Source organism: Eumetopias jubatus, unplaced genomic scaffold (assembly GCF_037043125.1).
Source record: "Eumetopias jubatus isolate StellerSeaLion01/CBP00866 unplaced genomic scaffold, mEumJub1_p1.0 scaffold_9, whole genome shotgun sequence".
Taxonomy (NCBI): Eukaryota; Metazoa; Chordata; class Mammalia; order Carnivora; family Otariidae; genus Eumetopias; species Eumetopias jubatus.
The window spans coordinates 140,802,302-140,829,000 of record NW_028274815.1 but is presented as its reverse complement, the minus strand read 5'-3'; the positions used below and the strand labels follow the sequence as shown (position 1 = coordinate 140,829,000).

The following is a 26,699-nucleotide window of genomic DNA, read 5'->3' as shown; positions in this document are numbered from 1 at the left end:
CCCTGGGTGGAGCAGGCAGCGGGACAACCCCTGGAAGCCCGCCTCCACAGGGTGGACAAGGCTCGGCATGGAGTACAGGCCCAGGTGTGAGGGACCCCGCCGTCACCCTTCGTCTACCTTGTGCTACCAGCCGAGGACAGGCCTGCCGCATAGCCGAGGGCTCAGGCCGGCGTGCTGTCCCAGACCCCTGCAGCCTGGCGGCCTTATTTCATGCAGCAGGATGGAAGGTGATGCCTGTGTGGGCGGCAGGGATGGTTGCGGGCTGAGGGGGACAGGAGGAGGGGAGCGGAAGCAAGGACACGTCCCGGGAGGGCTGTAGAACCCACAGTCCAAGCACCCCGGGCTTACAGGACGCTTTCCTCACTCCACTTGGGGTTACTATTATTTTTTTAAGATTTCATTTATTTGACAGAGAGAGACACAAGCAGGGGGAGTGGGAGAGAGAGAAGCAGACTTCCTGCCAAGCAAGGAGCCCGATGAGGGGCTCGATCCCAGGACCCTGGGAGGTCCTGGGATCGTGACCTGAGCCGAAGGCAGATGCTTAACCAACTGAGCCACCCAGGCGCCCCTCCACTTGGGGTATTTAGACGATGGAGGTGAAAAGAGAACCTAGGAGGGGCGTTTGTCCACACCTGGGCCAGGCAGGCGGGAGTGAGACCCCTGCCCCTCTGTGCACAACCCCCCCCCCATTTCGAAAGGACTCTGCAGGGGTCATTGAACGAGACACATGCCTGGTTTGCAGTGAAAACATTTATTTTACAACAGTTATCTTTATCTTAAGGTCAACATTCAGACATACGAGATGGAGATCACCAAGGAACCATCCTAACCCTCCAGCCTGGCCCTCAGGGGTGCACATGGGAGTCGGGGTCAGCGGTATACCCACCTAGCGCTGCGGGATTCCAGCAACAGGATGAAACCAGAAACCAGCACGCACGGACAGTTGCTTGCCATGCATTTGCATTTAGTATTTTAAAATGATGTGTGTGTGTGTGTGTATACGCGTGCGCGCGCACACACACACACACAAATTTATTTATTTCAGTATAAACTGCCTCTCCTCACTTAGCTTGAAACACTGTCCCATTTTCAAGGGAAACAAAATCTACCAAAAGGCCCCTGAACCCAGCCCCTTCCTGCAGGATGGCATTCTGTGGCCCCTCCTCCTTCCCAGTGGACCCCTCCCAAGGCAGACCTGCAGTCAGGACAGAGTCCCCTTTAGAATGCCCTTTGTCATGACCTTTCTGATGCTCAGAAAATTGGTTTTAATGTTTCAAGGGAGGGAAGGGTTTCCAGCCACCTAGATGTCGCAAAAGGACACCCCCCTGGAGGTCAGGTGAGCATGCCGGGTGGGCCCCCAGGGACGAGCGTGGCACTTGGGACAGTCGCCCCTCGGTGGCCCCGGCACCCTTCCCCGAAGAAGGTGCTGCTGGCAGCAGGCGGTCACCCCAGTGCACGCAGGCACCACCGCCAGCCGTCCACACAAATCCTACGCACACACCAGGGTCAGCATTTACTTCTACGCGCCTGGCAAAGGAGCCTGCCGCCAAGACCCTGTTCTCAACCCGACTCACCAAGAAACCCAAGGCTGTCCTGGAGCAGACTGCTGGACAGCAACAGGCACACCGGCTGTGGGGTATACACGTACGTACATACACACACAGAGGGACAGCCACTGCCCACAACTACAGCACAGACAATGCCAACTGTGCTTGCGAGGGCAGTATAAATGTAGCTTCTGCCAATTGCACAGGAGGATTCACGACCAAAGTAACAAAAACAAACAGGGTGGTCCTGTGTCACATGGGCTCACAGATCAGCATGTTGAGAAAGGAAGATCAGCCGCTCTCTCCATACACCCGTCCCTCCGCGGGGCTACGCTGAGAGCCAGGAAAGGACAGGCAGGGCCCCCGAACTCTGTCGGCGTGCCGGCACCCACCCCACTTGCTGGCGGCCTCAACCCCAAGGGCCAGGTGCTGGGAGGCCACGTGTCTCCCCAGACCAACAGCTGCACCAGTGGGCACTCCACCAGCACGAGCTCACCCAATTGGCCCACCTACAGTCAGAACGCACAGCGACAGTCCTGACACGACCTTTCCCCGAGCAGGAGCCTCGTGGCCACGCCGGGTGGCCAAAAGTGTGGAGAGGCCACCTGCTCTAAGCACAGCACACTGCGGCTTCTTCCCCCGCGGCACTGACCAGGGAACTAGGAAGGCTCACACACACTGAGCAGTATTATCTAAAGCAGTTTGAAAGTAGAAGCAAGCCAAAGGGAAGACGAGAGAAGACCAACCACATCACTGAGCAGGAACAGAAATGTACACGGCAGCAGACACCCCGCAGGGCCCTCCCGTGCTTCCTGCCGGCCACCGGCTGCTCTGGGCCCCCCCGGGGCGAGCCCCGCACTTTGTGACAAGGGACGGGCTTCAGCACTCCCTGGCTGCACATGGCCCCACCTCCGGGCAGCCTGAGGGAGGGCCCGGGTGCTCTCACTGCTGCACGGTGGGCAGGGGGGCCACCCCCACATGGCCGGTGAACGGGGCATGACTCCAGACTCAGCAACTCTGCTCACCAGGGAAATACACAGGCCACTCAAGAAAAAGGGAAACACAACCAGGACGGACAGTGAGTACAGCCAACTTTGGAAGGGGCTCCGCTTGGGAACCACCAGGTGGAAATGCCTTCGGGGCCAGGCAGGGAGAGTTCTAGGCCCCCGTCTGGATCCTGGGGTCCCTGGGCCTTAGGCAATCATTACCACCATCTTGAGGATTATCATCACTGTCATGATTTATTTAGTTTTTACAAATTCTACAGGAGCCTGGGTTCAACCACCTTCCAGACCTGCCCCTCTCCCAGCACCCTGGTCCCCAGCGGAGCTTCACGTTCTGTCAAGTGGAAGACGTCCATCAAGGACTTGTTTGGACATGTGTGGTGGGCCTTGAGGTTTCCTGACCACGGAGCTGCAGTAGTCCCCACAGAGGGGGAGGCTTGCTACCTGAAGTCCCAGCTTTGAACTTGGTTCTTGACCATTCCAGCGAAAAACAGCTCAGAAGGTAATTTTCAGGAATATCACAAAGGCTGCGTTCCCGTTGCTGTGTTGGGATGGCACAAAAGTCGGCCCTGTGGTCTAACCTCCTCCCTTGTGCCTGGAGGGGGTGGTGTCAATGGATTTCTTAACCTTTCATGATGTCTGATTTTAGCAAATTATTTCTAATTTAAGATCACAGTGCGTATTTTTCCTCTCACTGAATGTCTTCATGATCATTTTAATGAAAACCAAAAACCAAAAAAAAAAAAACAAAGGGGGGGGACCAAACACCTGCCCAAGGACCTGGGAGCGCCTGCGACTGCACCAGCCTGGCCAGAGCAGGCCTCAGCCAGCACTGCACTCAGAGCCTGTCCACGTTCTGCACGGACACTGCTGCCCCTCTGGCCCCTTTCAGGCCAACAAGAACCTGCTCTCGGCACAGCTGTGAGTGGGCAGACAATGGCCGAGGCCCAGCAGGTGCGCGGGGTGGGGGGCAGGTGGTGGTGGAAACCGTGGGCATCAGGAACATGTTCTGGTACGTCTAGGCCAACATCGTCCTCCTTGTTCTTCACCTACTGGACACGCAGGAGACATTCAGCAGCGGAATGCTGCTTCCCTCTGCGGAAACCACTTGGGTCTCCGGTGACCAGTGCAGGTCCAGCAGGGAGCCACAGCACATCCAGGGCTGCTGGGGGTGTGGGGGCCACCGTGAACTCTGGGCCAGCACGGGCACATCATAACCCGTTTCCTTGTCTCCCGTAGCAGGGCCACCACCCACAAGTTCTGGGACACAGACAAGACTTGACTTCCAACAGTTCACAGAAGGTGCTACTCAAGACAACGGTGAGTGGGGGGCTCCACGGTCAGGCTGCAGGCTCACAAGCCAAGGGCACCAGGCTGTGCCTTTGGTCCAGCTGGTCCTCCCTCCAGGAACCTGGCGTCTCTAGCTCTGCGTGAACCATCAACGGTGACTGAAGGGCACAGGCGATGGACAGTGGGGTGGGCAGGAGCCCTGGACAGCACAGAGAAGGGGGCTGTGCTCCCCACGTGTGCTTCCCAGGGCTGCTCAGCCACGCTCCACTGGCAACCTGGACGGTCAGCCCCTCTAACAACAGCACACTGGGCCACTGCTACCATTTGTGGTGCTTAGAGGTCCAGAAAGGACCACCAGAAGGCCAGGGGGGGCCTGAAGGAATGTGGAGGGTGGCCGAAGGGGAGAGGAGGTGGAGGAATGTGGCCCCATCAATCCAGCTTGTGGCCTGGGGACGTGTGGGAGCGTGGAAGAACCACCTCCCACAGCCTGGCGAGGGGGCATGCTCACAGGACCATGTGACATGGAGACCGAGGCTGCACCCAGGTAGAAAACGTGGTCTTGGGGTCAGCAGCGCCTCCCACACTTTCCACAACAAACCTACCCATGGGAAAAACCCGGCCACAAGGCCAAGCAACCACGGCAAACACACCCGCACAAACCAACACCACGGAAATGCTGAGGGGACCGGGCAAAGGGAGGGTGTAGCAGCTCGTTCCCGGCAACGTGTCCAGAGGCTCTGCCCGTGTGCACACAGCTGGAGAGCATGGGGTGGCGTCACACCCCACAGCTCCCACCGGGCAGCACCTGCCTCCGGCCCCCACCAACACAGGGGAAAGGAGCCCCCACTCCTGCCCCAGCCCGCCTGGCTGGGAGGCACCACGTAGCCGAGGTCGGAGCAGCGAGTGGAAAGCCCCCAGGAGGCTCGGCTGTCTGGTTAACGCGGTCAGGCCACCGCACGTCCACAACACAGACAGACGTGGAACATAACCCCATACATGCTATTAAAAAAGGAGAAAACAGAAGAAGAGGAAGAAGAAGACCGAAGCTAACTGCTTTAAATACTGCATGCGACGCACTTCACGTGGTGGGGGCGACGGGTGGGCGGGCGCAGAGGTGGGAAGGGCCCCGGTGGGCGGGCAGCTGCCCCCCCCCATCTCTGGGACTACGCTCCGTGGTTCTAAGGGTGAAGTGGCCGGGGGCCGAGCTGTCCTCCGTCGCAGCTGCTCCTGGATTTAGTTGAACCCGTCGGTGTGGTAGCTGGGGTGGGAGTCGGCCGTGAGCTGGGTGGTCTCTGTGGCGGATGCTGGCTGTACGACGACCGGCGAGTCTGCGGCCTCTGAAAAGCAAGCACACGGCGCTCGCTCGTCGTGTGAGGGCGGCGGCCGTGTCCCCGGGCCCCAGAGCGGCGCGCGGCCCCCCGGCGACGCCGTCCCTTCTCCATCCGTCGGCGGCCGCTCCGCGGGGTCGGAGGCCGGAGGGGAGAGGCTACCTGCGGACCGCCCCCCAGCACAAGCCTCCTCCGTCGCCTCAGGTCGCCACCGGCCCTCGGTCCCTCCCCACCTGCTCGGGCGCGCGGGGCCGCGTCCGCTTCTCGCTCCGGCGTCCACGTCCGCACCGCAGTCCCCGCCGCCGGCACGGACACGCCCGCACAGTGTCAGTGCCCGCCTGTTTGACGACACGGGCGACAGGGGTCAGGGCCCGCCCCGCCCCGCCGCGCCCCGGGGCCGCCGGCACTCACCCCGCTCGTCGCACTGCAGCTGCGCCTCCAGGTCCTCGGGGGACACGTAGACGCCGGGGTCGGGGCCGGCGGGCGCGCGCGGCTTGCAGCGGCCGCAGCAGCAGTTGAAACAGCAGCAGAGGCAGCAGCAGCAATAGCAGCAGCTGAGCGCGCCGCACACGATAAACAGCACCTGCGCGGAAGGGAGGGGCGCTGAGCCTCCGGGGGCGGGGCCAGCGGGACGGAGCCCGCCCGCCCCGGGAAGAGGGGTCTTCGCGGTCGTCGGGGCGGGGCGCCCGCGGCGCACACGTGCTTGGGCAACAGGGACAAGGGGCAACGCTCAAAAACACAACCAAGAAACGGTGCGCAGGTGTCTCACGTCGGAGTCCAAACGCGTCTTCCCTCACAAGGACAGCCAACTCCCCACCACGGGACGGGGAAGCCCCCCGCCGACCCCTGTTCCAGGACTCACGGCCGGCTCGGTGCTGGGCCGGCTGCACACGGGCTTCCGAGCCAGCGGGGCGCCGCCGGCAGCAGAAACCGGGGCCCGCGCCGACGCACGAGGAGCAAAACGCCTCCACGCGCCCGGAAACCATGTCTCAAGGGCCCTCGGAGCCAGTGCCCTGACTCTGTAAGACCCAGAGCACAACCCGGCAGGAGACCCTCCGGGGCACCGGGGCCGGCACGGGGCCGCCTGCTCCCCTCACCTTGGCCCACCAGCTGGACAGCACGAAGTAGGTGTTCACGTTCTCCTCCCCAAACTGCTCGGCCACGTACAGCCCCAGCGAGCCGTACTTGTCGTAGATGTTTCTTTTTGTGGCGTCCGTCAGGATAGCGTGGGCGTTGTTGATCTCCTTAAACTTGTCTGCAGCCTCTGGGTTATCGGGGTTCTTGTCAGGGTGATATTTCAAGGCAAGTTTCCTGCAAACCAAAACCACTTCTTTGTCCCTTATTCCACATTCATCTGCGAGAGGGAGGGCCCGGTGCAGGAAACACTTCTCCATCACGGGTCCCTTCCCAACTCCCCACAGAGTTCGAGAATGTCAGCATCAGAAGAAACCTCTGCAGCCATCTCGGGCCAAGCTCCTGGCTCTGACCTGGCCACAGAGGAGGGAGTCCCCAAGTGAGGGCTACCCCGGAGGCAGCGGCATGGCCAGCAGCCCACCCTTCTCCCGCCCAGAGGCAAACCCTACTGCTGACCTCTAGTGTCCCCGCAGGTTAACTGCACATTTTGCCAAATAAAGTGAGCAGCAAAGGCCTGTTCTCTCATGTGTGTGAGAAGTACACAACGGGAAGAACAAAAAGCAGGGCTGCTTGAAGGGTGTGGATCACCGAGGACTTGTGTCTCTGCAACTTATTCCCTGAAGCGGTCGATAAGCTCCCTCGGAAGGCTCCTGGGAGGAGCCTGTCATCCCGACGTTGAAAGGAGTAAAGCCCCATCTGCTGAGCAGGCTCAGACCCGCTTCCCGGTGGGACTGGCTGCTCCAGGGCACACAGTGTGTATTATCTACAAAGTGTTACTTTTTTGTTGCCAAGAAAATACCAGTGTAAGAATTTTAAGCTGTAAGGGAACACATTATGCATACAGAGATGGACCTAAGGGTTCCCAGTTACCTACAGAGTCCACTGGGCAGGGCGGGGGGGGGGGGCACACACAGTGGTCCCTGGTAAATGCAGATCAAACCACACAAGGTATGAGGCCTCTTACCGATAGGACTTTTTAATGTCATCTGAGGTTGCATTCTTGTCCAGCCCCAGAACATGGTATAGTGATTCCCCAGAGGTAGAGAGTGAGCGCTGTCTCTGGTCGGCCATGGTAGGCTAATCTACAAGAAAAATGCAAAGAAAACATCAAAGAGTATGGATAAAGATTCCAAGCACAGAGCTGGAGGACTTTATTCCATATGACTGTTTTAAGCAAGCAATCCCAACACCACTGGTGGCGGCCATGAGGTTCACAGACACAGCACGTCTAACTACAAAGTACACGGTGTGGGGAGTGGTCCCATGGGAGGACGAGAGGCTAAGTTTGCAGTTGTGCCTGTGGAGTGCCAGACTACTGCTACACTAAGTAGATTGTAAAAAACTGTGTTTACTGTAATCTCCAGAGCAACCTCGAAATAAAAAATCCAAAGTACAGTTAAAAGGCTAAACGAAAAAGGGAAATGACCTCTTTAGACTAAAAAGTCCCATAAAAAGAAGAGGTTGTAGAATGGAGAAAAACTCAAGACCCAACTAGACACTTTAAAGACAGAGCCTCGGAACCCTTTAATCCAAGGGGCTCCTGGGCGGCTCAGTTGGTTGAGCGACTGCCTTCGGCTCAGGTCATGATCCTGGAGTCCCGGGATCGAGTCCCACATCGGGCTCCCTGCTCTGCAGGGAGTCTGCTTCTCCCTCTGACCCTCCCGCCTCACGTGCTCGCTTGCTCTCATTCTCTCTCTCAAATAAATAAATAAAATCTTAAAAAAAAAAAGGAACCCTTTAATCCAAGTAGTGACAGAATTAAAGGAGAAATGGACAACACACAGCTATAAAAATCTTAGCACCCATCTCTCAGAAACAGACAGAATGGACAAACAACAAGAACAATGGATGATCTGAAAAACACTACCAACTACCATGACCTAATTGATACATACAGGACACCCAACATCTATAAACAGTTTTTTTTAAAAATCACCAAGACATGTCACATTTTAGACTTTAAAACAAATTTCAATAAATTTAATGGGCTGAGGAGCGCCTGGGTGGCTCAGTCGTTAAGCATCTGCCTTCAGCTCAGGTCATGGTCCCAGGGTCCGGGGATCGAGCCCCGCATCGGGCTCCCTGCTCCGTGGGAAGCCTGCTTCTCCCTCTCCCACTCCCCCTGCTTGTGTTCCCTCTCTCGCTGTCTCTCTCTGTCAAATAAATAAAATCTTAAAAAAAAAATTAATGGGCTGAAATCATGCACAGTGTGCTCCCTGACCTTAGCAGAATTAAGTTAGAAACCCAACAGTAAGATACCCAAGAAAACCTCAAGTATTTTTTAATAAAATTTGTTTTTTGGGTTTTTTTTTTTTTTTTTTTTTTTAGATTTTATTTGAGAGAGAGAGCATGAGTTGGGGGAGGGACAGAGGGAGAGAGAGAAGCAGGCTCCCTGTTGAGCACAGAACCTGATGCGGGACTCGATCCCAGGACCTGAGCTAAAGTCAGACACTTAACCGACTGAGCCACCCAGGCACCCCCAAAACTTCAAGTATTTAACATCATCCAACACACTGATAAAATAACATGTAACTCAAAGAAGAAATCACAAGAAAGTTATTTTCAATTGAATAATAAAATACAACATATTAGCCAAGACCTAAGATTCAAGTTCATAACACCAGAAGCAGCAGGACAGACCCAAAGGAAATGGAAGCAAGGAAATAATAGCAGAAATCAACAAAATAAAAAACAGATAAATGATAGAGAAATTCAACTAAGCCAAAAGTTGGCTCTTTGAAAACAACAACAAAATTGATCAACAGCTGAAAGAAGAAAAAAAAGAACAGAAATCGGTGAGGTGAGGAAGGAAAAAAAGAGGGGTCATCACTACAGACCCTACAGGCACAAAAAAGATGATAGAGAGGGGCGCCTGGGTGGCTCAGTCGTTAAGCGTCTGCCTTCGGCTCGGGTCATGATCCCAGGGTCCTGAGATCGAGCCCTGCGTCGGGCTCCCTGCTCTGTGGGAGGCCTGCTTCTCCCTCTCCCACTCCCCCTGCTTGTGTTCCCTCTCTTGCTATGTCTCGCTCTGTCAAATAAATAAAATCTTAAAAAAAAATGATAGAGAAAATTATGGAAAAAATTAGATGAGATAAATACCTTGAAAAATATAATTTACCCAAATTAACACAGGATGAACCAGAAAATCTGAATAGTCCTAAATGCATTACATTAATACAATTGAATCTGTAATAGAAAACCTTCCCACAAAGTTCCAGGCCCTGAAGACTTTTCTGCCAAATATCCAAGACAGACATCAATCTTAGACAAACTTTTTCAAAAACAGAGGAAGAGGGAAGTTTTCTTGTTTTTGGAGGCCAGCACAACCTCACAAAGACATTACCAAAAAATCCGTCACAAACATAGACATAAAAATCCTTAACAAAATATTAGCAAATTGAATCTAATTAAGTAGAAATTATCCCAAGAAGGCAAGCCTGATTTAACATTTCAAAACAAACCAATGTAATCCAGTATATTATAGAACAAATGAGATAAACCACATGGTCATCTCAAAGATTCATCAAAGCATGTGGCAAAGTTCAACACTAATTCATGATTTAAAAAATTCTCAGTATATTGGGAATAGAAGGGAACTTCCTCAGTCTGATAAAGGACATCTGACCAAAAACCTATAGCTGATATGCTTAGTAGTGAAATACTGAATGGTTTTCCCTCAAATCAGAATGTGACAAGGATGCCTACTCTAACCAGTTCTAGCCAACACTGTTCTAGGACCCTGAACACCGCGACAGGAAAAAAAAAATCAAAAAGACATAAAACCGTCCCTATTCACAGATGACTCGGTTGTTTATACAGAAAATCCTAAGGGATCGACAAAACACAAAAACACTGAAACAAAAAACCAACTAAACAAAAAAACCAACTACAACTAATAAGTGAATTTAGCAAGGTCACAGGATATAAATATTTAAAACTGTATTTTTATTTGAGAGCAGTAAACAATTGGAAAATATTATTACATACAGGTCTTATTTACAGCAGCATCCAAAACCACAGAACTATTTAGGAATAAATTTTTTTTTTTAAGATTTTATTTATTTGACAGAGACACAGCGAGGAGAGGGAACACGAGCAGGGGGAATGGGAGAGGGAGAAGCAGGCTTCCCGCTGACCAGGGAGCCCGACGTGGGGCTCAATCCCAGGACCCTGGGATCATGACCTGAGCCGAAGGCAGTCACCCAACGACTGAGCCACCCAGGCACCCCAGGAATAAAATTTAACAAGAGACATACAAGACCCCTACACTGAAAACTACACATTGCCAAGCGAAACAAAAGACCTAAAAAAATAGAACTTTATCATGTTCATTGATCAGAGGCCTCAAGGTCAATTTTCTCAAAATCAATCTACAGATTCAATACAATCTTAACTCTAATCCCAGCAGCTTTTTTGTAAAAACTGAGAAAATGATTTCAAAATTTGTATGGAAATACAAAGGGCATATATTAGCCACAGCAACACTGGTATACAGAGGGTCAATAGTATGTGAAAAGATGTTCATCATTAGTCATTCAGAAATGCAGAATAAAATGAGGTACTACTACATATCTACCAGAATGGCTTGTATTGAAAAGATGAGCCATATCAAGCGTTAGCAAGGATGTGAGGCAACATGAACTCTCACACATGCTGAAAATGGAAAACGGTACAACCCCTTTTTTATTTTTTTAAAGATTATTTATTTATTTAACAGAAATAGCATAAGTAGGCAGAGCCGCAGACAGAGGGAGAGGGAGAAGCAGGCTCTCCGCCGAGCAGGGAGCCCCATACGGGGCTCGATCCCAGGACCCTGGGATCATGACCTGAGCCAAAGGCAGCCGCTTAACTGACTGAGCCACCCAGGCGCCCCTGGTACAACCCCTTTAGAAAACAGCTTGGTAGTGCCCTAAAAAGTTAAACACACACTCACCACACAACCCAGCAATTCCTCTGCTACGTATAGTACTTACCTACATGAAATGAAAACATGTGTCTACCAAAGACTTACACACCAATGTTGATAGCAGCTTTACTCACAATAGCCAAAATCTGGAAACAACCCAAATGTCCAGACAGGTGAATGGATAAACAGAAAGGGGTCTACCCACGGAGTGGACTGCTGCTCAGCATGGAGGGTAATGAGCCACTAGGACACACAAACACCACGGATGACTTGAAGCATGCTGCTGAATGAAAGGGGCCAGACCTAAATGAGAATGTAGGAGTTCCTTACGTGAAACTCCAGCAAACGCAAAGTCGTCTATACAAGGTTGCCCGCAAGCGGAGGGCAGAGCAGAGACGGGTTACAAGGGCCCAAGGCAACTCTGGAAAACTACCTGGCACACACTTGCCACAGGACCCAGCAGGTCTGCTCCTAGCTGATTTATCGAAAAGGAAACACGTCTTCACATAAAAACCTACACACGACATTCACAGCAGCTTTATTTGTAACAGCCCCAAACTGGGATCAGTCCAGAAGTCCTGGACTGCAGTACATACGTGCACAATGTACTACTACTTAGCAAACCAAAACAAAACCGGTGTTGCATATGTGTAACTTGGATGGACCTGCAGGGAATTGCACTGAGCAGATAAAAGCCAATCCCGAAAGGTTCCATACTGTATGACTGGATTTTGGAAATGACACCATTTCAGAAATGGAAGACAGATTGCTGATTGCCAGGGGTCAAGGATGGGGGGTGAGTGGGACAGGGGTGGCTTGTGTGCTGAGAATTCTAGTACCTTTAGTCCAGCAGTGGACACGCACACCTACACAGAGGTCACCACGCCCACATCAGTAAACACAAGTAAAGACGGGAAGATATGACTAAGGTTGGTGGGTTGTACCAACATCAGTGTCCCGGTGAGGGCAGTAAACCACACTTTGGCAAAAGTCACCGTTGGGAAAAACCAGGCAAAATGCTGTGATTTCTTGTAACTACATGTGAATTTATAATCATCTTAATTAAAATTGCAATTAACAGCTCATTACTAGACTAATTTCAAGTTACTTCGTTGGTTTAGACCATTCAAGGAAGCTGTAACTAGAGATAACATAGCGTATTGTTACCAGCAGCAAAGGCTAGATCTAGCAAAGCCAGAAGCAAGAAAGCAGTGGGAAAAGAGACCTCAGACATGCGTTCCTAGCCCAATTCCTTCACCTCCCAGAAGATCAAAGGGAAGCCCAGACATGCAAAATGACTGACCAAAATACACAAATAATTAGTCACAGAAGCAGGCCCAGAAGCCACTGCTGATTTCAAGTTCAGGGATCAACCACACTGAAGCTGCGTCTGCCCTCTGGTTCTCCAAAAAGACACACTTTTCCAAGTTGTGACTAGCTAAATTCTCTTTCCTGCTGCTTGAAGTTAACAAAAAATAATAAATAAACCACCTTTCCAGGAAATACAGTGCCGCTGCTAACAAAAGGGCTTCCAATCTCCACATTATGTCTGCTTCTGTGAAGGGAGCATGATGGGCCTAAGGCAGTGCCCAGCCCCGTCACACACTTGCAGATACTGCCCCGAAGTCAACTATGTGAAAAATGAAGGGATGGACTTAATTTCTAAATTCAATACTGATTTAATGATCTATTATGTGACTATAGGCTAATACTACTTAAAAATAAGTTAATGTGTTCATAATTACCAAAACTCAGGAGCAACTAAGATGTCCTTCAGTGAGTGATTGCATAAACTGTCCATGCGGACAGTGGATATTCTTCATGCTGGAAAGAAATGAGCTACTGAGCCGAGAAAAGGCTGCACGATGTGTGATTCCCTCTCTATGACATTCTGGAAAAGGCAAAACTCCAGGGACAGTAAATAGTGGTGGTTGCCAGAGGCTGGAGGAGGCAAGGATTAAGAGGAGGAGAACAGGGGATTTTTAGGGGATGAAACTACTGTGTGTGACACTACAGTGATTATGTTTGTCAAAGATCACACAGAACATGCAACACCAAGAGTGACTGCTAAGGTAAACTATGGACTCTGGCTAATAATGTATCAATACTGGGGCGCCTGGGGGGCTCAGTCGGTGAAGCGTCTGCCTTCAGCTCAGGTCATGATCTCAGGGTCCTGGGATCGAGTCCTGTGTCAGTCCCATGTCGGGCTCCCTGCTCAGCAGGGAGTCTGCTGCTCCCCCTGCTCATGCTCATGCTGTCTCTCTCTCTCTGTAATCCTAAAGCTGCTAAAAAAAAAAAATAGTCTATCAAGTAGGAAACAAAGTACAAAAAAGAGTTGGTGACAAATGGCAAGGGTTTTTTTTTTTTTAAGATTTTATTTATTTGTCAGAGAGAGTAAGAGAGAGAGCACAAGAAGGGGGAGTGTCATGCTCGCTTCGGCAGCACATATACTAGAAGGGGGAGTGTCAGGCAGAGGCGGAGGGAGAAGCAGACTCTCTGCCGAGCAGGGAGCCCGATGAGGGGCTCGATCCCAGGACCCTGAGATCATGACCTGAGCCAAGGCAGACGCTTAACGACTGAGCCACCCAGGCGCCCCAAAGGTCAAGCTTTTAAGTTCTGATCTCTTCAGAGGTTGAAGACTACTATTTCTATAAAATTAAAAGTAACTGTGGACAAAAAGTAAACTGTGAAGGAGAGTGAGCACAGAAGAGCAGGGTCGGCAATGGCCGTCTGAGCGGGAAGGTATAACTAAGCACAAGAGGGCAACACAACTCAGGGGGTGAAGCCCACAGTGCAGAGAGAAGTTACAATTCAGGAAGTATCTTAGAACCAGCACAAAGAAAACAAAAGAGAAAAATTGGTCTAGCAGGAATGCAAAAGGTAAGGAATACAGCCAAACAAGGGGGAAAAGTCCATTAAAAACAAAAGAAAACAAAACTAGAGCTGAAAGAAAACAGAAGTGTGCAAACTGAAAAGTGCCATCAAGTACCAGGGCTGCACTTAAACATCCTGGTCAAGACTGAGAACTTCCTAACACAAAAAAGCTTCATATTCTAAGATAAAAAGATTTTCAGCCTAGAATTCTATTATCAACCAAGTGCAAGGTCACAAGAATACACAAATGTAAGAGTCTGGGACAAGCAGTGCTCCTGCCTTCTAAAATAGACAGCTCTCTGAGGACACACTTCAACAGAACGAGGAAGGAAGTGAGGAAAGAGGGAACCCTGGACAAAAAAGAGGTGTCATCTGGGCCTGCATCAGAAGACATGAAGGCAGGGAGGGGGCGCCTGGGCGGCTCAGTCAGTTGGGTGTCTGCCTTTGGCTCAGGTCATGGTCCCAGGGTCCTGGGATCGAGTCCCGCATCAGGTTCCCTGCTAGGCAGGGAGCCTGCTTCTCCCTGGGCTCCTCCCCCACTTGTGCTCTCTCTCTTTGACAAATACATAAAATCTTGAAAAAAAGGGAAGGAGACCCAAGAGCAGCCCCTCCACACACCCACAGGAGGCAGGGTTCCACTTCTCTCTCCATGCCCAATGACAATGCAGAACGCAAAGGTTAATGCTCACGATGGAAAGGGGGAGGGTGCAGGGGTGGACAGCCACCACGGGCCAGGCCCCTCCATGCCACAGCCAACCTGGACCACTCAACTGGGTTCCTTGAGTGTGGCAGTCCATGGGGCTCAGGCTTCCCCTCCCCCTCACCAGGCAGGTTCCATGGCAGTCACATCACTGATGCAGAGACAGAAGCACAGACAGGTGACGTCAGGGTGTGAACCTAAACCCAAGGGCATCATCCTTTGACCTCGAGACACCAGGTAAACCACCCTGCCTCTAAGCCTAAGGGATGATGGTGCTGCTGAGGGGCAGATAATAAAACAAGTCTCCCTGGCATCCAAGAGAGAGTATGGGTTTTGGAATCAGAAGTGAGGATTCTAAGCCCAGCTCTGAAAGTTTCCAGCTCGGTGACCTTGGGCAAGGCCCCGCAGTGCTCTGAGTCTCCTTCTTCATCTGTGGACCTCATAGGACCAGGCCAGCACAGAGCCAGGAGACCCTCAGTCAGAAGCAGGCATCTGTACTGATGCTGTGGCCAACTGTTCTCCAGCTAGTCCAGGACTGAAATGCCGCAGCACTGTCAAATTACTACTCTAAGTAATTTCTTTGTTTTTATTCTGTTACCCAATGCCTACTAAATAGTTGGCTTCTAGACCCCATCCACAGAAAAACATCAATAAATAACACTTTTATGTCTGTTCTGTAAAAATAACCAACTATAGCCATACCTCTTCATACTGCACTTTCCAGATAATGCTTTTATTTCAACAAATTGAAGATTCTTGGCAACCTGTGTCAAGCTAGTCTCTTTTTCAGCAGCATTTGCTCACTTTGTGTCTCTGTGTCACATTCTGGTAATTCTTGCAGTATTTCAAACGTTTTCACTGTTAGTATATTTGTCATGCTGATCTGTGATCAGTGATTCTGACTCAAAAGCTCAGAAGATGGTTAGCATTTTTTTAGCAATAAGTATTTTAAAATTAAGGTATGTAATTTTTTTTTACACATAATACTATCCTGCACTTATCAGACAATAGTATAGCATAAACATAATTTTTATATGCATTGGGAAACCAAAAATTCATTTGACTCACTCTACTGGGATATCTGCTTTCCTGCAGTTTTCCTGGAATCAAGCCTGCCATAACTGAGATATGCCTGTATGCAGTCAGCTACTTAATTTGACTAAAGAGAAAGTTTCACCCTGTAAAACTGTCACATTTTAAATTATGAATCACCAGTACTACTTAAAAGTATGTATGCCAGATTTCACAGATGTTATTGCACTGAATGTCAAAAATTTCCTAGTCTCAGAATCATCCTAAGAAAAACCCATAGAATTAATTTAGAATAAATTTTCTTAGTTTCAATGCATTGCCAGTAACTATATCCAAACTTTTCTAAAGGCTAATACTTGCTTAATAAAAAATCGTTATCTTAGGGCGCCTGAGTGACTCAGTCAGTTAAGTGTCTGCCTTTGGCTCAGGTCATGATCCCGAGGTCCTGGGATGGAGCCCTGCATCAGGCTCCCTGCTCCAGGGAGCCTGCTTCTCATGAATAAATAAATAAAATCTTTAAAAAAAAATCATATCTCCTCAAATCCAGAGATTAAAAACGAAGTTATAAAGCATCCGGAGTCACTTGTGACTGGCAGCTTTCTCCCTCGTTCCTCGAGTAGCACAGAATGTTAGTGGAGCTACATCTCCACATTTCTGACCCAATAATGTTATAATCAGGCAAGGTCTCCACAGATGGAAGCAGAGACTAATGTTCACACAGACACGAAAACTTATGGAACAAGGAGCTTCTAGAAAAAAACAATCTGTTGAAACACCCAGCCAGCAAAGACATAAACTGAAAGGCAGCAGTCAAGAATGGAAACCAGGGGTAACGGGTCTGTGGGCAGGTGCTGAAGCCACAGAAATCCAAGAACAAGCCTGACGAGCACTGGGAGCTGTGGGAACAAGTCTGATGCATATAAACATCACAAACCCAGAGCAACAAGGTCAGGACCCAAGTGGGGAGAGAGTGTGCGGAGTCCCTGTCAGCCCCACCAGGGGCACAAGCACTGACGCCTATGGCCTCCCTCATTAAGGGTGTGGGTGGGTCTGCTGGTGCTGAGGGGGCAGCAATTTCATCAGCGTCCCCTTCAATTTTCTGTATGCCAAATTCAGAGGAAAGTGAAACAAATGCTTCTACTTAAAAGACTATGCGAATGGGCGCCTGGGTGGCTCAGTTGGTTAAGCGACTGCCTTCGGCTCAGGTCATGATTCTGGAGTCCCGGGATCGGGATCGAGTCCCACATCGGGCTCCCTGCTCACCAGGGAGTCTGCTTCTCCCTCTGACCCTCTTCCCTCTCGTGCTCTCTATTTCTCATTCTCTCTCTCTCAAATAAATAAATAAAATCTTAAAAAAAAAAAAAAGACTATGCCAATGTTTTTGGAAGGTACTATCTGGCTGTTTCTGGGAAATACCTGGGAGTTAAAAACTAACCTTTCTATTTTAATGAAACGACAGCACAACAGGGGGCCTGACAGCTCAGGCCTAATTTAACTGTATCAAAGCCAAGTACTTACACACCAGAAAGGGGGAGAAGGTTACCACTCAGGTTTACTTTAGTGTTATTCTTCCAAGGATTGTTCACTCTAGAGCACACACCGGCAAGCTTTGTTTTTTAAAGGGCAAGATAGTAAATATTTCAGTCCCGTGGGCCAGTCTCCAAGGCTGGGTCCCCAGTTTTTAGTTCTGCCTTTGAAGCAGGAAAGCACAGTGTGTAAAAGACCAGGTGCAGCTGTGCCCCAATAAAACCTGACTTAATTACAGAAAGAGGTGCAACTCTTGCCCCAGAGGTCAAGTAACGGCTTTCTTGTGAATTATTTAAGGAAGTTAGGTCTTTGCAGAGGGTCCCTTATGTTTATATACTGTGAACAAGTGTAGCCTTAGTCACTGTGACACTTTTTTTATTCCTCAAAATTAACTCCGCACAAATAAAAAACAAAGATAGAGGCACATACCAGGTGACGTAAAGAAGAAATGTTCTGAATATACATTTTCAATGAAGATGGAATAATTCAAAGAAATCCATTGCAACATGAAGCAATTACATGGCAGACAGTAGCAAGAGTGCCCTCTTATTCACATAAAAATGGCTGGAAAAGCTGTGGGAGAGGTGAAGGCATTTTTTCTTTGAACAGTTTTGTTGTGTTTTTAAAGATTTATTTATTTGTGAGAGAGAGAACGGGCGTACAGGGGAGCCAGGCTGGGAGGGAGGGGCAGAGAGAGAGAGAGAGGAGAGAAGCCGACTCTTGCTGAGCAGAGAGCCCCTAGACTGAGATCAGGACCTGAGCTGAAATCAAGTCTGACGCTTAACTGACTGAGCCGCCCAGGTGCCCCAAGGTGAAGGCATTTTCAACAGAAACCATCCAAGAGAAGTCAACATCATCCCTCATCAGTTCATTCTTCTTACTTCAGTTAATGAAGTAACGAAGTCATGCGAATGCATGACCCTCTGATCACACACCATCAGCATATTCTATGGGTTTTTTTCAACTGGAAATTTAATTAAATTTAAATGATCATGTAATATGGAACAATTATCCTTATACTATTTCATATCAAAGAACACAAAAACAAGATCCCATATTTTGCACATTTCTCCAATGCTAAGAGGAAAGTCCACTAACTGCATCAAATACATGTGTTCTTGAAGATGCCCTACCTATCTCCCATTACTATCAATAGTTACGTATGTTGGCACAAGGACAGGGCATTACCCTACCTAAGGGATAAAGACCGCTTCCATGTGCCCTGCTGGGGCGTCAATGACTGTTACTTCATTCACAGGACACAAGTCTGGCTCATGTGGCATTTATCATCTCCATGATCACTTATTTGAAAATATTTACTGAGTCCTCCCACATGCCAGGCATTGGGAACACTGCGATAAACAGGAGACACAATGTGAGAGCGGGGAGTGAGTTCAGTGAAGGACATCCGAAATCAGAGTGAGCACAATTCCCCAAGAACACAGTTTTATGGGAACAGGCAACAGAAGCAGCTTGTTTATGTTTTAAGATTATTCTGGCTGCCGGGTATAAAATTAATATGAAGAAAACCATGCCTAGGCACATTATAATCAAACTGCTGAAAACCAAAGATCAGGAGGGGATCTTGTAAACAGAGAAAACTGACATTATCACGTAGGAAACAATCATCTGAATTACATGCTTCTCATCAGAAATCATGGAAACCAGAAGGCAGTGGCGCGCATCTCTAAAGTGCTGAGATAAAAAACCCAACAAACCAGAATTCTATTTGCAGTAAAAACATCCCTCAGAAACAAAGGTGAAATAAAGACATTTTTAGAAAAACAGAGACTAAAAGAACCCATGAGGAAGACCTAAATTACAATAAACGCCAAAGAGTTACTGAGGCTGCAGGGAAATGACAACAGAAACCAGCATCTTCAGGAAGGAATGAAGGTCAAGGACAATTTCTTCCTTCTTGTTTTAAGACAATACGTCGAAGTGGTGAAAGCAAAAGTTATCAACATTGGCTTATGGGGTTTATAATGTAAGATGTAACACACAGGACACGTACGGGTTCAAGGAGAGCAGGGCAGGGAGGGGTGAGCCTGGAGGCCTTCAGGGTTGCTCCCCTGAGCATGAGGTGATAACACATCAGCTCTAAGACGAGCAGACGACACAAACAGCCAGCAACAGGGACTGAGCATGGCTTGGTCGATTCTATATGGGACACTACTCACCAATAAAAAACGGGTAACATATGGACACAAGCAATAAAACCCTCAAACACATTATGTAAGACAAACAAGCTAGACCCAAAATGATTCCATTTATTAAAAGATTAAAAACAGGACAATCTATTGTGATATAAACCAGAAAGGTGCTTGTTTGAGGGCACTGAGGGGAGCCTTCCAGGATGACAGAGATACTCTAACTTAAACTGGGATAGTGATTTCCCAAGTGTGTACCTACACCAAAACTCAATGAAATTTACTAAGATCTGTGCATTTAACTGTATGTCAATTTTACCTGCGTTTATTTTTTTATTTTTTTTTTAAATTTTATTTATTTATTTGAGAGAGAGAGACACAGCGAGAGAGGGAACATGAACAGGGGGAGTGGGAGAGGGAGAAGCAAGCTTCCTGCGGAGCAGGGAGCCCAATGCGGGGCTCGACCCCAGGGCCCTGGGACCATGACCCGAGCCAAAGGCAGACGCTCAACGACTGAGCCACCCAGGTGTCCCTAATTTTACCTGCATTTAAGAAGCAATCTGTAATTAAGGTTATTTGTTCTCAAAGCAAAATAGATACTATAAGAAAATTAAATGGAACACAGAACCCTCCAATCACCAGAGCCAGCTGCCTACTTTCACGAACTCTCGTTCGGACACAGCCACATCCTTTCCTTTCTGTTTCGTCTATGGCTGCTCTCAACAGAGGCTGTGTAACCACAAAGCCCAAAAATACTTACTGTCTGGCCCTTTAAGGAAAAAAGCAGCTGCCATGAATATTACTCAGACTGCTATTTTATATTTTGAGTCAGAAGATGAAACAGATGCTTTCTAAGCATAAAAACTATTAAATTTCTACACTACTTCACACACATTTCAAAAGTTTGTGTTCTAATTAGAAACTAACCACTGCAGGCAGCGTGCACTCTCGAAGGCTCCGTGTTCAGGGGGAGCAGTCTTGTAATTAAAAGACAAACTGTAAATGGAAGGACCTTATTTCATTCTTAATGTATGTGATATTGGGAAATGCATCAAGAAAGGCAAACAGAAAAGTTGTGGAATGCCATATGAGACAAAACAGTTAAGGAGAGAAAGAAATGAAGTTTTGTGGGTTTTTTAATCACTAAATTCAACTTTTGAGAAGTTATTCTCTTCATACTTTATTGTCCATCTTTTCTATAATGAGCAGGTATACTTCAGTGATTAAAAGAAATAGACACTTTTCCAATACAGGAAACACAGATCACCTGAAACACATTACCCTACACTACAAACTGAGGAAGAACACTGGTTTTGCAGGTGCTGACGCTTCTACCCCCAGCATGGGTTGCCAGTTTCTTGCCTCTCATTTCCTTTGGTCTCCCCAGGCCCTAGTCCCACGGTCAGGCAGCTCCCCAGCCGACACCACGCACAAATCCCATGGGAGCATCGCCATCTTTGAGATGAAATGATATCCCGGCTTTGCTGATTCGGTGAGCAATGGTCACTGGGTTCAGTCCTTTCAGATGTCTTTTTATTTCCACGGGGTGGTGATGTGGGAACTTACCACCTGCTGTCTGAAGCAACACCGCATCCTGCTGTTCTCCCTAAACTTGTTCTTGCTCATTTCAAGGCATCCCTGAGACCCACACTCAAGGTCTGGAGAGCAGCCACGCCCACCCGAACTACACTTGTAATTTATGAACTGCTGTCAGAGGTCTGCTCCCAGTCTTCACTCCAGGAAGGTTAAACCACAGTCTCTGGGCTGGATCTTCTTTAGTAACATCATGTCTTTAAAAACAAAGGGGCAAATTTTGCATCCTTGTAGTACATCCTGGTTTGTGCTGCTAGAAGGAACCCAAGGGCTGGGCAGACAAGAAGGTCATACACACACAAGCAGGGGACAATGAGCTCTAAAATGGTCAGAGATCGCCAGGCACAAGAGGCAGAAAGCTGGTAACAGGGTTTTCTGGAAGACACCTGCTTTGTCCTCCTCAGTCTGTCCTCCCTCGCGGCTGCTAGGGGGAGTCTGTGATGTGCAGCTCTGCTCCCATCACCACGTCTCGCAGGTCCTTCCTGACACCCCACAGGCTGCAGCACCAAATCCCAGCTCCCTGGCCTGCCCACCACCAGCATCTTCCCACCACCGTGTGCACTGGGCCTCGGGGCATGACTGGCAGGACCACTTGTCCTAGGCAGACACAGTACTGTCACACGTGAACACCTGGGCTCTCCTAAAGCAATGCCCTGCTTCCTTTGACGTGGAGAGCTCCTACTTGGACCCCAGAGCCCTGCAGAGACATCCCTGGCTCTGGGAACCCTTTCCTGGCCACCGCTCCCAGGACAAACCAGTCCTATCATGTCCTGGGGACCATGCTGGGCTTTGAGCAGGTGCCTGTGTTGTTCATTTGTTCAACTGATGTTTATAGAGCACCTGCCGCATGCCATGCTCTGTTCTCAAAGATGGAGATTTATCAGTGAACAAAATAAACAAAAGAGACAAAAATCCCCAACCTCACAGGTCCTGTCTATGCTCCTTAAAAGACTTAGAGACCTTTAGGGAAAAGACCGAGTATTTGGACTCCTGTATTCTCAGATGTGGTCTCCGCATGCAGCACACGCTTTAAAAAGCTGCTGTTGAATCAAAAACTAATGATGTAATATATGGTGATTAACATAACAATAAAAAAATTAAAAAAAAAAGCTGCTGTTGAATTCAACCTACTGTTAGGGGAAAAATCGAAGCAGTGCCAACTTTGGAAGAACAGATTTGAAAACATCTTAAAAGGAAAGCTATTTTTGTTCTAAGTATTTTTTATGTAATATTTGATACACAGAATAGAATAACATATAGAACACACACACATATATAAAGTTGGCTGTACGCCCAATGTGGAGCCCAATGTGGGACTTGAACTCATGACCCTGAGACCAAGACCTGAGCTGTGATCAAGAGTCCAATACTTAGCCGATGAGCCACCCAGGCGCCTGGGGAATATATAACTTATAATGCATATTGATAAACACCACAATCCCATCTTTCAAATTAAAAACTTGAAAATTACTAACAATCTTGAAGCTTCCTGTGTTCTTCCCATATACATTACCCTGAATTAATGTTTGATTCTCTTGCTTTAAAATATTACCTCATGTTTCGCCCTAAACATTATTTAGTTTCAACTTTTTTGAACTTAAAAAAAAATGTCCTGGGGCGCCTGGGTGGCTCAGTTGGTTAAGCGACTGCCTTCGGCTCAGGTCATGATCCTGGAGTCCCGGGATCGAGTCCTGACATCAGGCTCCCTGCTCGGCAGGGAGTCTGCTTCTCCCTCTGACCCTCCTCCCTCTCATGTGCTCTCTGTTTCTCATTCTCTCTCTCAAATAAATAAATAAAATCTTAAAAAAAAATGTCCTAACACTATATGCAACCTTCTAGGACTTGCTTTTGAAACTCAGTATGTCTCTAGGACCCACCCACATCGCTGGATGTAGCCATGCTACCATGAAGTAGCCATACTTCATTTCCAGTACTGGATAAACTCCAGTTTGTAAACAGACCACACAACTTATCAATCCATTCTTCCACTGAAGGATGCTGGGGACATTCCCAGGTTTTGCTATCACAATGCTGCTCTGAACATTCCTGAGCAAATCCTGGTGTGCAAGTTCTTTTAGGCTAGTGCCTGCGGGCTCAGGCTTAGTGATATTTGCAGAACTCCACAGCAAGAGTTCACAAACTGTTACAGCAACAGCAACTAAGCACAGGAAAAGATACTCAATGTGTTCATTTGGGAAAAGCAAATTAAAACTACAGCATTACTACACACCAATGAGAATGGCTAAAAAAAAATAACCAGACCACAGGGAGGGCTGATTAGGGTAAGCAATGACTAGAACCCTCACACTGCTGGTGGGACACAAAATGGGGCAGCCACTCCAGAAAAAGACCTTGAAAGTTTCCAATTAAAAGGAACAAAGCACTCTGTACACAACTTAGATGACTCCCAAGGACAGGATGCTGAGTGCGAGAGACAGTCTCAAAGGTTACCTGGTCTGGTTCCTCAGAAGGGGCTGGGAAGAGGGTGCTGCTGGAAGTGCTCCATATCCTGAGTTGGGCGATGGTTACACAAATTTGTATGCATTGAACTCAGAGAACAGTACATCCAAAAAAAGGGGGGGGTGTCTAGTTTACTGTATGTTCATTTAAAAAATAGAAGAAAAAATCTGGGCTTGTATTTTATGTTTTGTTTGTCATTTACTTTTCTAGTTAGTCATTTTCACTGTAGTTTACAAAAGTATTATCAGTGTTTGACAGACTGGAAATTAAAGAAAATCTGGTCCTTCACAACAACCATTTACGAAGAACTGCTGCTCGGAGTATACCTAAAAGTGGAAGTTAGGGTCCCAGGGAACTGGCAGTCTCTACTGGGTGAGGTACGCCACCTGCCCCCAGAGGACTGCACCACTTAGCACCCTACCTGCCACTCCCCACCCGCAAAGTGATGGGTACCGCCAGGCTTCTGAGTTTGCACCCATCTACCAGGCAGAACGGCGCCTTGCTCAGCCTGAGTCCTCATCCCGTGTGGACCGCGGAGGGCAGTGCTTTCTGTCTGCCCCATGGCGGTGTGACTGTGGGCAATACCCAAGGGGCTACGGGATCTGTCTCCAGGACACCAATCCTTTACTGGGTACAAACGAAACAAAAATCTTCTCCTAGTTCACAGGTCTTTTCACTTACCATGGTGTCTTTTGATGAACATAAGTTCTTAAATTTCTCTATTGTGGTAAAAAACAAAATTTACCATCTTAACCATTTTTCAGTGCACACTTCAGTGCTGTTAACTCTATGCACGCTGCTGTGCAACAGATCTCACAAATTCCTAATTTTATGTAACTGAATGTATCAAATCTTTGCAAACTGACTATCTGTTTCCTTTTTGCTTTTGTTCAAAAGTCCTTCTCAATCCCAAAGCCAAAAGTAAATTCTCCTATATTTTCTTCCAAAGGTTTTCTTCCACAGGTAGTCTGCTTCATCTGGAGTTAATAAGGGCATGGCAGGAGACAAAGACCAGCCTCACCCAGAGCCCCCAGAAACCACCCCCCACCCCCAAACGGCCTGTCTTTTCCCGAGACCTGCAGGATGCCTCCGGCTTACTGTAAAATTCCACATGTGAAGTGTATTTGGGAGGCTCCCTATTTTGTTCCATTCTCAGCATACTTTATTCAAAAACCTCTGAAATTATGTGAGGCAGCCTCACTTTACAAAAGCTATAAATTCTTTGGTATTTCCACACACACCATTAGTTAATGCTACTGAAAACAAGTGTGTTTTAATACAAGCACCTGGTTTGAGGACAAGGAGGACCTGAAAAGCAATCGCAAGGTAAGCCCCGTGAGCCACACCTCCTCAGTGTGTAGAGTTGTGTCCCCCAAGCCCAGGCTTTATGGCCTGCAGACCAGGTGCTGTTGTTCAGCAATGGAGGCATGAAGAAGTATGAAGCCACACCACGGGCTTCTTTTTCACTCTCTCTGGGGGTATTCCTCCCAGATGCAGAGGCCTCTGTGGCTGCCATGCAGCACTCTCCAGCCTCTCTTTCTATGGTGGGTCAAACCAGGATCGTGGCTGGACAGACAGCCTCGGGAGCCACTGTCTGGCTAGGGGCAGGAAGACAGAGTGCCCAAATGAAAGTTCCAGGCCACAAAGATAATGCACCATATGACGGGAATCTGAAAATATAGAAGCCAAGAAAAAGGTAAATAGTGTTAAAAAAAAAAAAAAAAAAAAGACAGCTATTTGGAACCCTGACAGGGAGCTGGCACTACTTTGGAAAGAACACGTAATCAGAGAACAGGACCTGGCTCTATAGTAAACATTGTTTTCACAAGTGGAAATGACATAACCATTTTATGATTTTCAAAGATAAACTTACAGACAAGAACTGTCTTGACAGCGTAAAGGTGAAAGGAGAGACAACACAAGCTGGAGTGAGATGAGAGGACGGGAAGAAGCACTGACACCCTCAGGTCAAGGAGATGACAGACACCACGCGTCGTGGATGGAGCAAGACAAAGTCACGACGGTGAGCGCACAGGAACTGCCGAGAGTGGGGACAGGAGGCAAAGGTGCCGCTGCCTTTGCCTCCTTCCAGAGGATGGAAGGTACAGGTAATTCGTGAGGTGACCCGTCGGGAGACAGTGGTGTGGCACGGCACAGCGCGAGTGAGGGGCGACCACCAGCAAACACCTCTGGGAAGGAAGGGTGAAGTCTGGGAAGGGTACTGCTGTTTTGCCTCATGAACTCGGACCAAAGCCTATAGAAGAAAAACTGCTAAAAATAAAAATACTAAAAAATGAAATACAATAGGGGTGCCTGGATGGCTCAGTCGGTTGAGCATTCAACTCTTGGCTTCAGCTTCGGGTTATGATCTCAGCCCCGTGGAGTCTGCCTGTCCCTGTCCGTCTGCCTCTGCCTCCCTCCCCACCCCCCAACATGCGCACGTGCTCTGTCCCTCTCTCAAATAAATAACATCTTAAAAAAAAAAGAAAAGGAACAGAATGGATGTTCCAAAGACCAGGAATTTTCCTCTAAGATCTGTGATGCACCAGGTAGTAATTTGCCAAAGAACATTCAAGAAGCAGGTGGGTCTGGAGCACCTACCTCAGGCAAGGAAGGGCCTGCACCAGCAGTGCTGGGACAGACCCTGAAACCCAGTGAAGAGGCTCAGAAAAACAATGGTCTGAATGTCTGACTCTGAATTTGTTATCTATTCTGAAAGGAAAAAAAATCAATATACTGCAGAATAGAATTGGCACCAATTAACTCCATTTATATATTCAAAGAAATTCTAAGCAAGAGTCAACAAATGTGGAAAACAAGAGATGATGCCAATGTCACAGAGTCTTCTATATTTCTTCCTAACTGAAAATGAATTTCCAATGTAAAGAATTCCTAAAGTCACTGGAAATATAGGAACCCCAAAAGATTTTATCTCTCAATTCTAAGAAAAAGCAACAATGATGCTGAGCCTTAAAACAAAGAATAAAAAGAGTAAAACAGTCACTTCTTTAAGGACAACCTCCCCACCAGTCAACAAAGCACAAGAGAGGGAATGGGTTTAAATCTGAGGCACAGGAAGAACAGCACGCTCCCCACAATGAGCCCTACACTTGGCTACAAAGAAGAGCGTCCATGTATCCCTATATGAAAGAAA

General features: G+C 48.3%; 1 protein-coding gene across 2 annotated transcripts; it reads right to left on the bottom strand.

Moving 5' to 3' along the window:
* Positions 1-732: 732 nt before the first annotated feature.
* DNAJC5 (DnaJ heat shock protein family (Hsp40) member C5) lies at positions 733-8,383 on the bottom strand. Of its 2 annotated transcripts, XR_003607805.2 has the most exons (5): positions 7,268-8,381; positions 6,267-6,480; positions 5,581-5,752; positions 5,403-5,507; positions 5,093-5,178 (listed from the first exon to the last, which is right to left on the bottom strand). XR_003607805.2 is itself a non-coding variant. In XM_028095693.2 (4 exons), the coding sequence occupies exons 1-4, from the start codon at positions 7,372-7,374 to the stop codon at positions 5,075-5,077; spliced, it is 597 nt and encodes a 198-aa protein (XP_027951494.1). In that variant the 5' UTR covers positions 7,375-8,383; the 3' UTR covers positions 733-5,074. The 2 variants fall into 2 exon arrangements, 1 of the variants encoding a protein (XP_027951494.1); XM_028095693.2 differs by lacking the exon at positions 5,403-5,507 and having other exon boundaries at positions 733-5,178; positions 7,268-8,383.
* Positions 8,384-26,699: the final 18,316 nt, after the last annotated feature.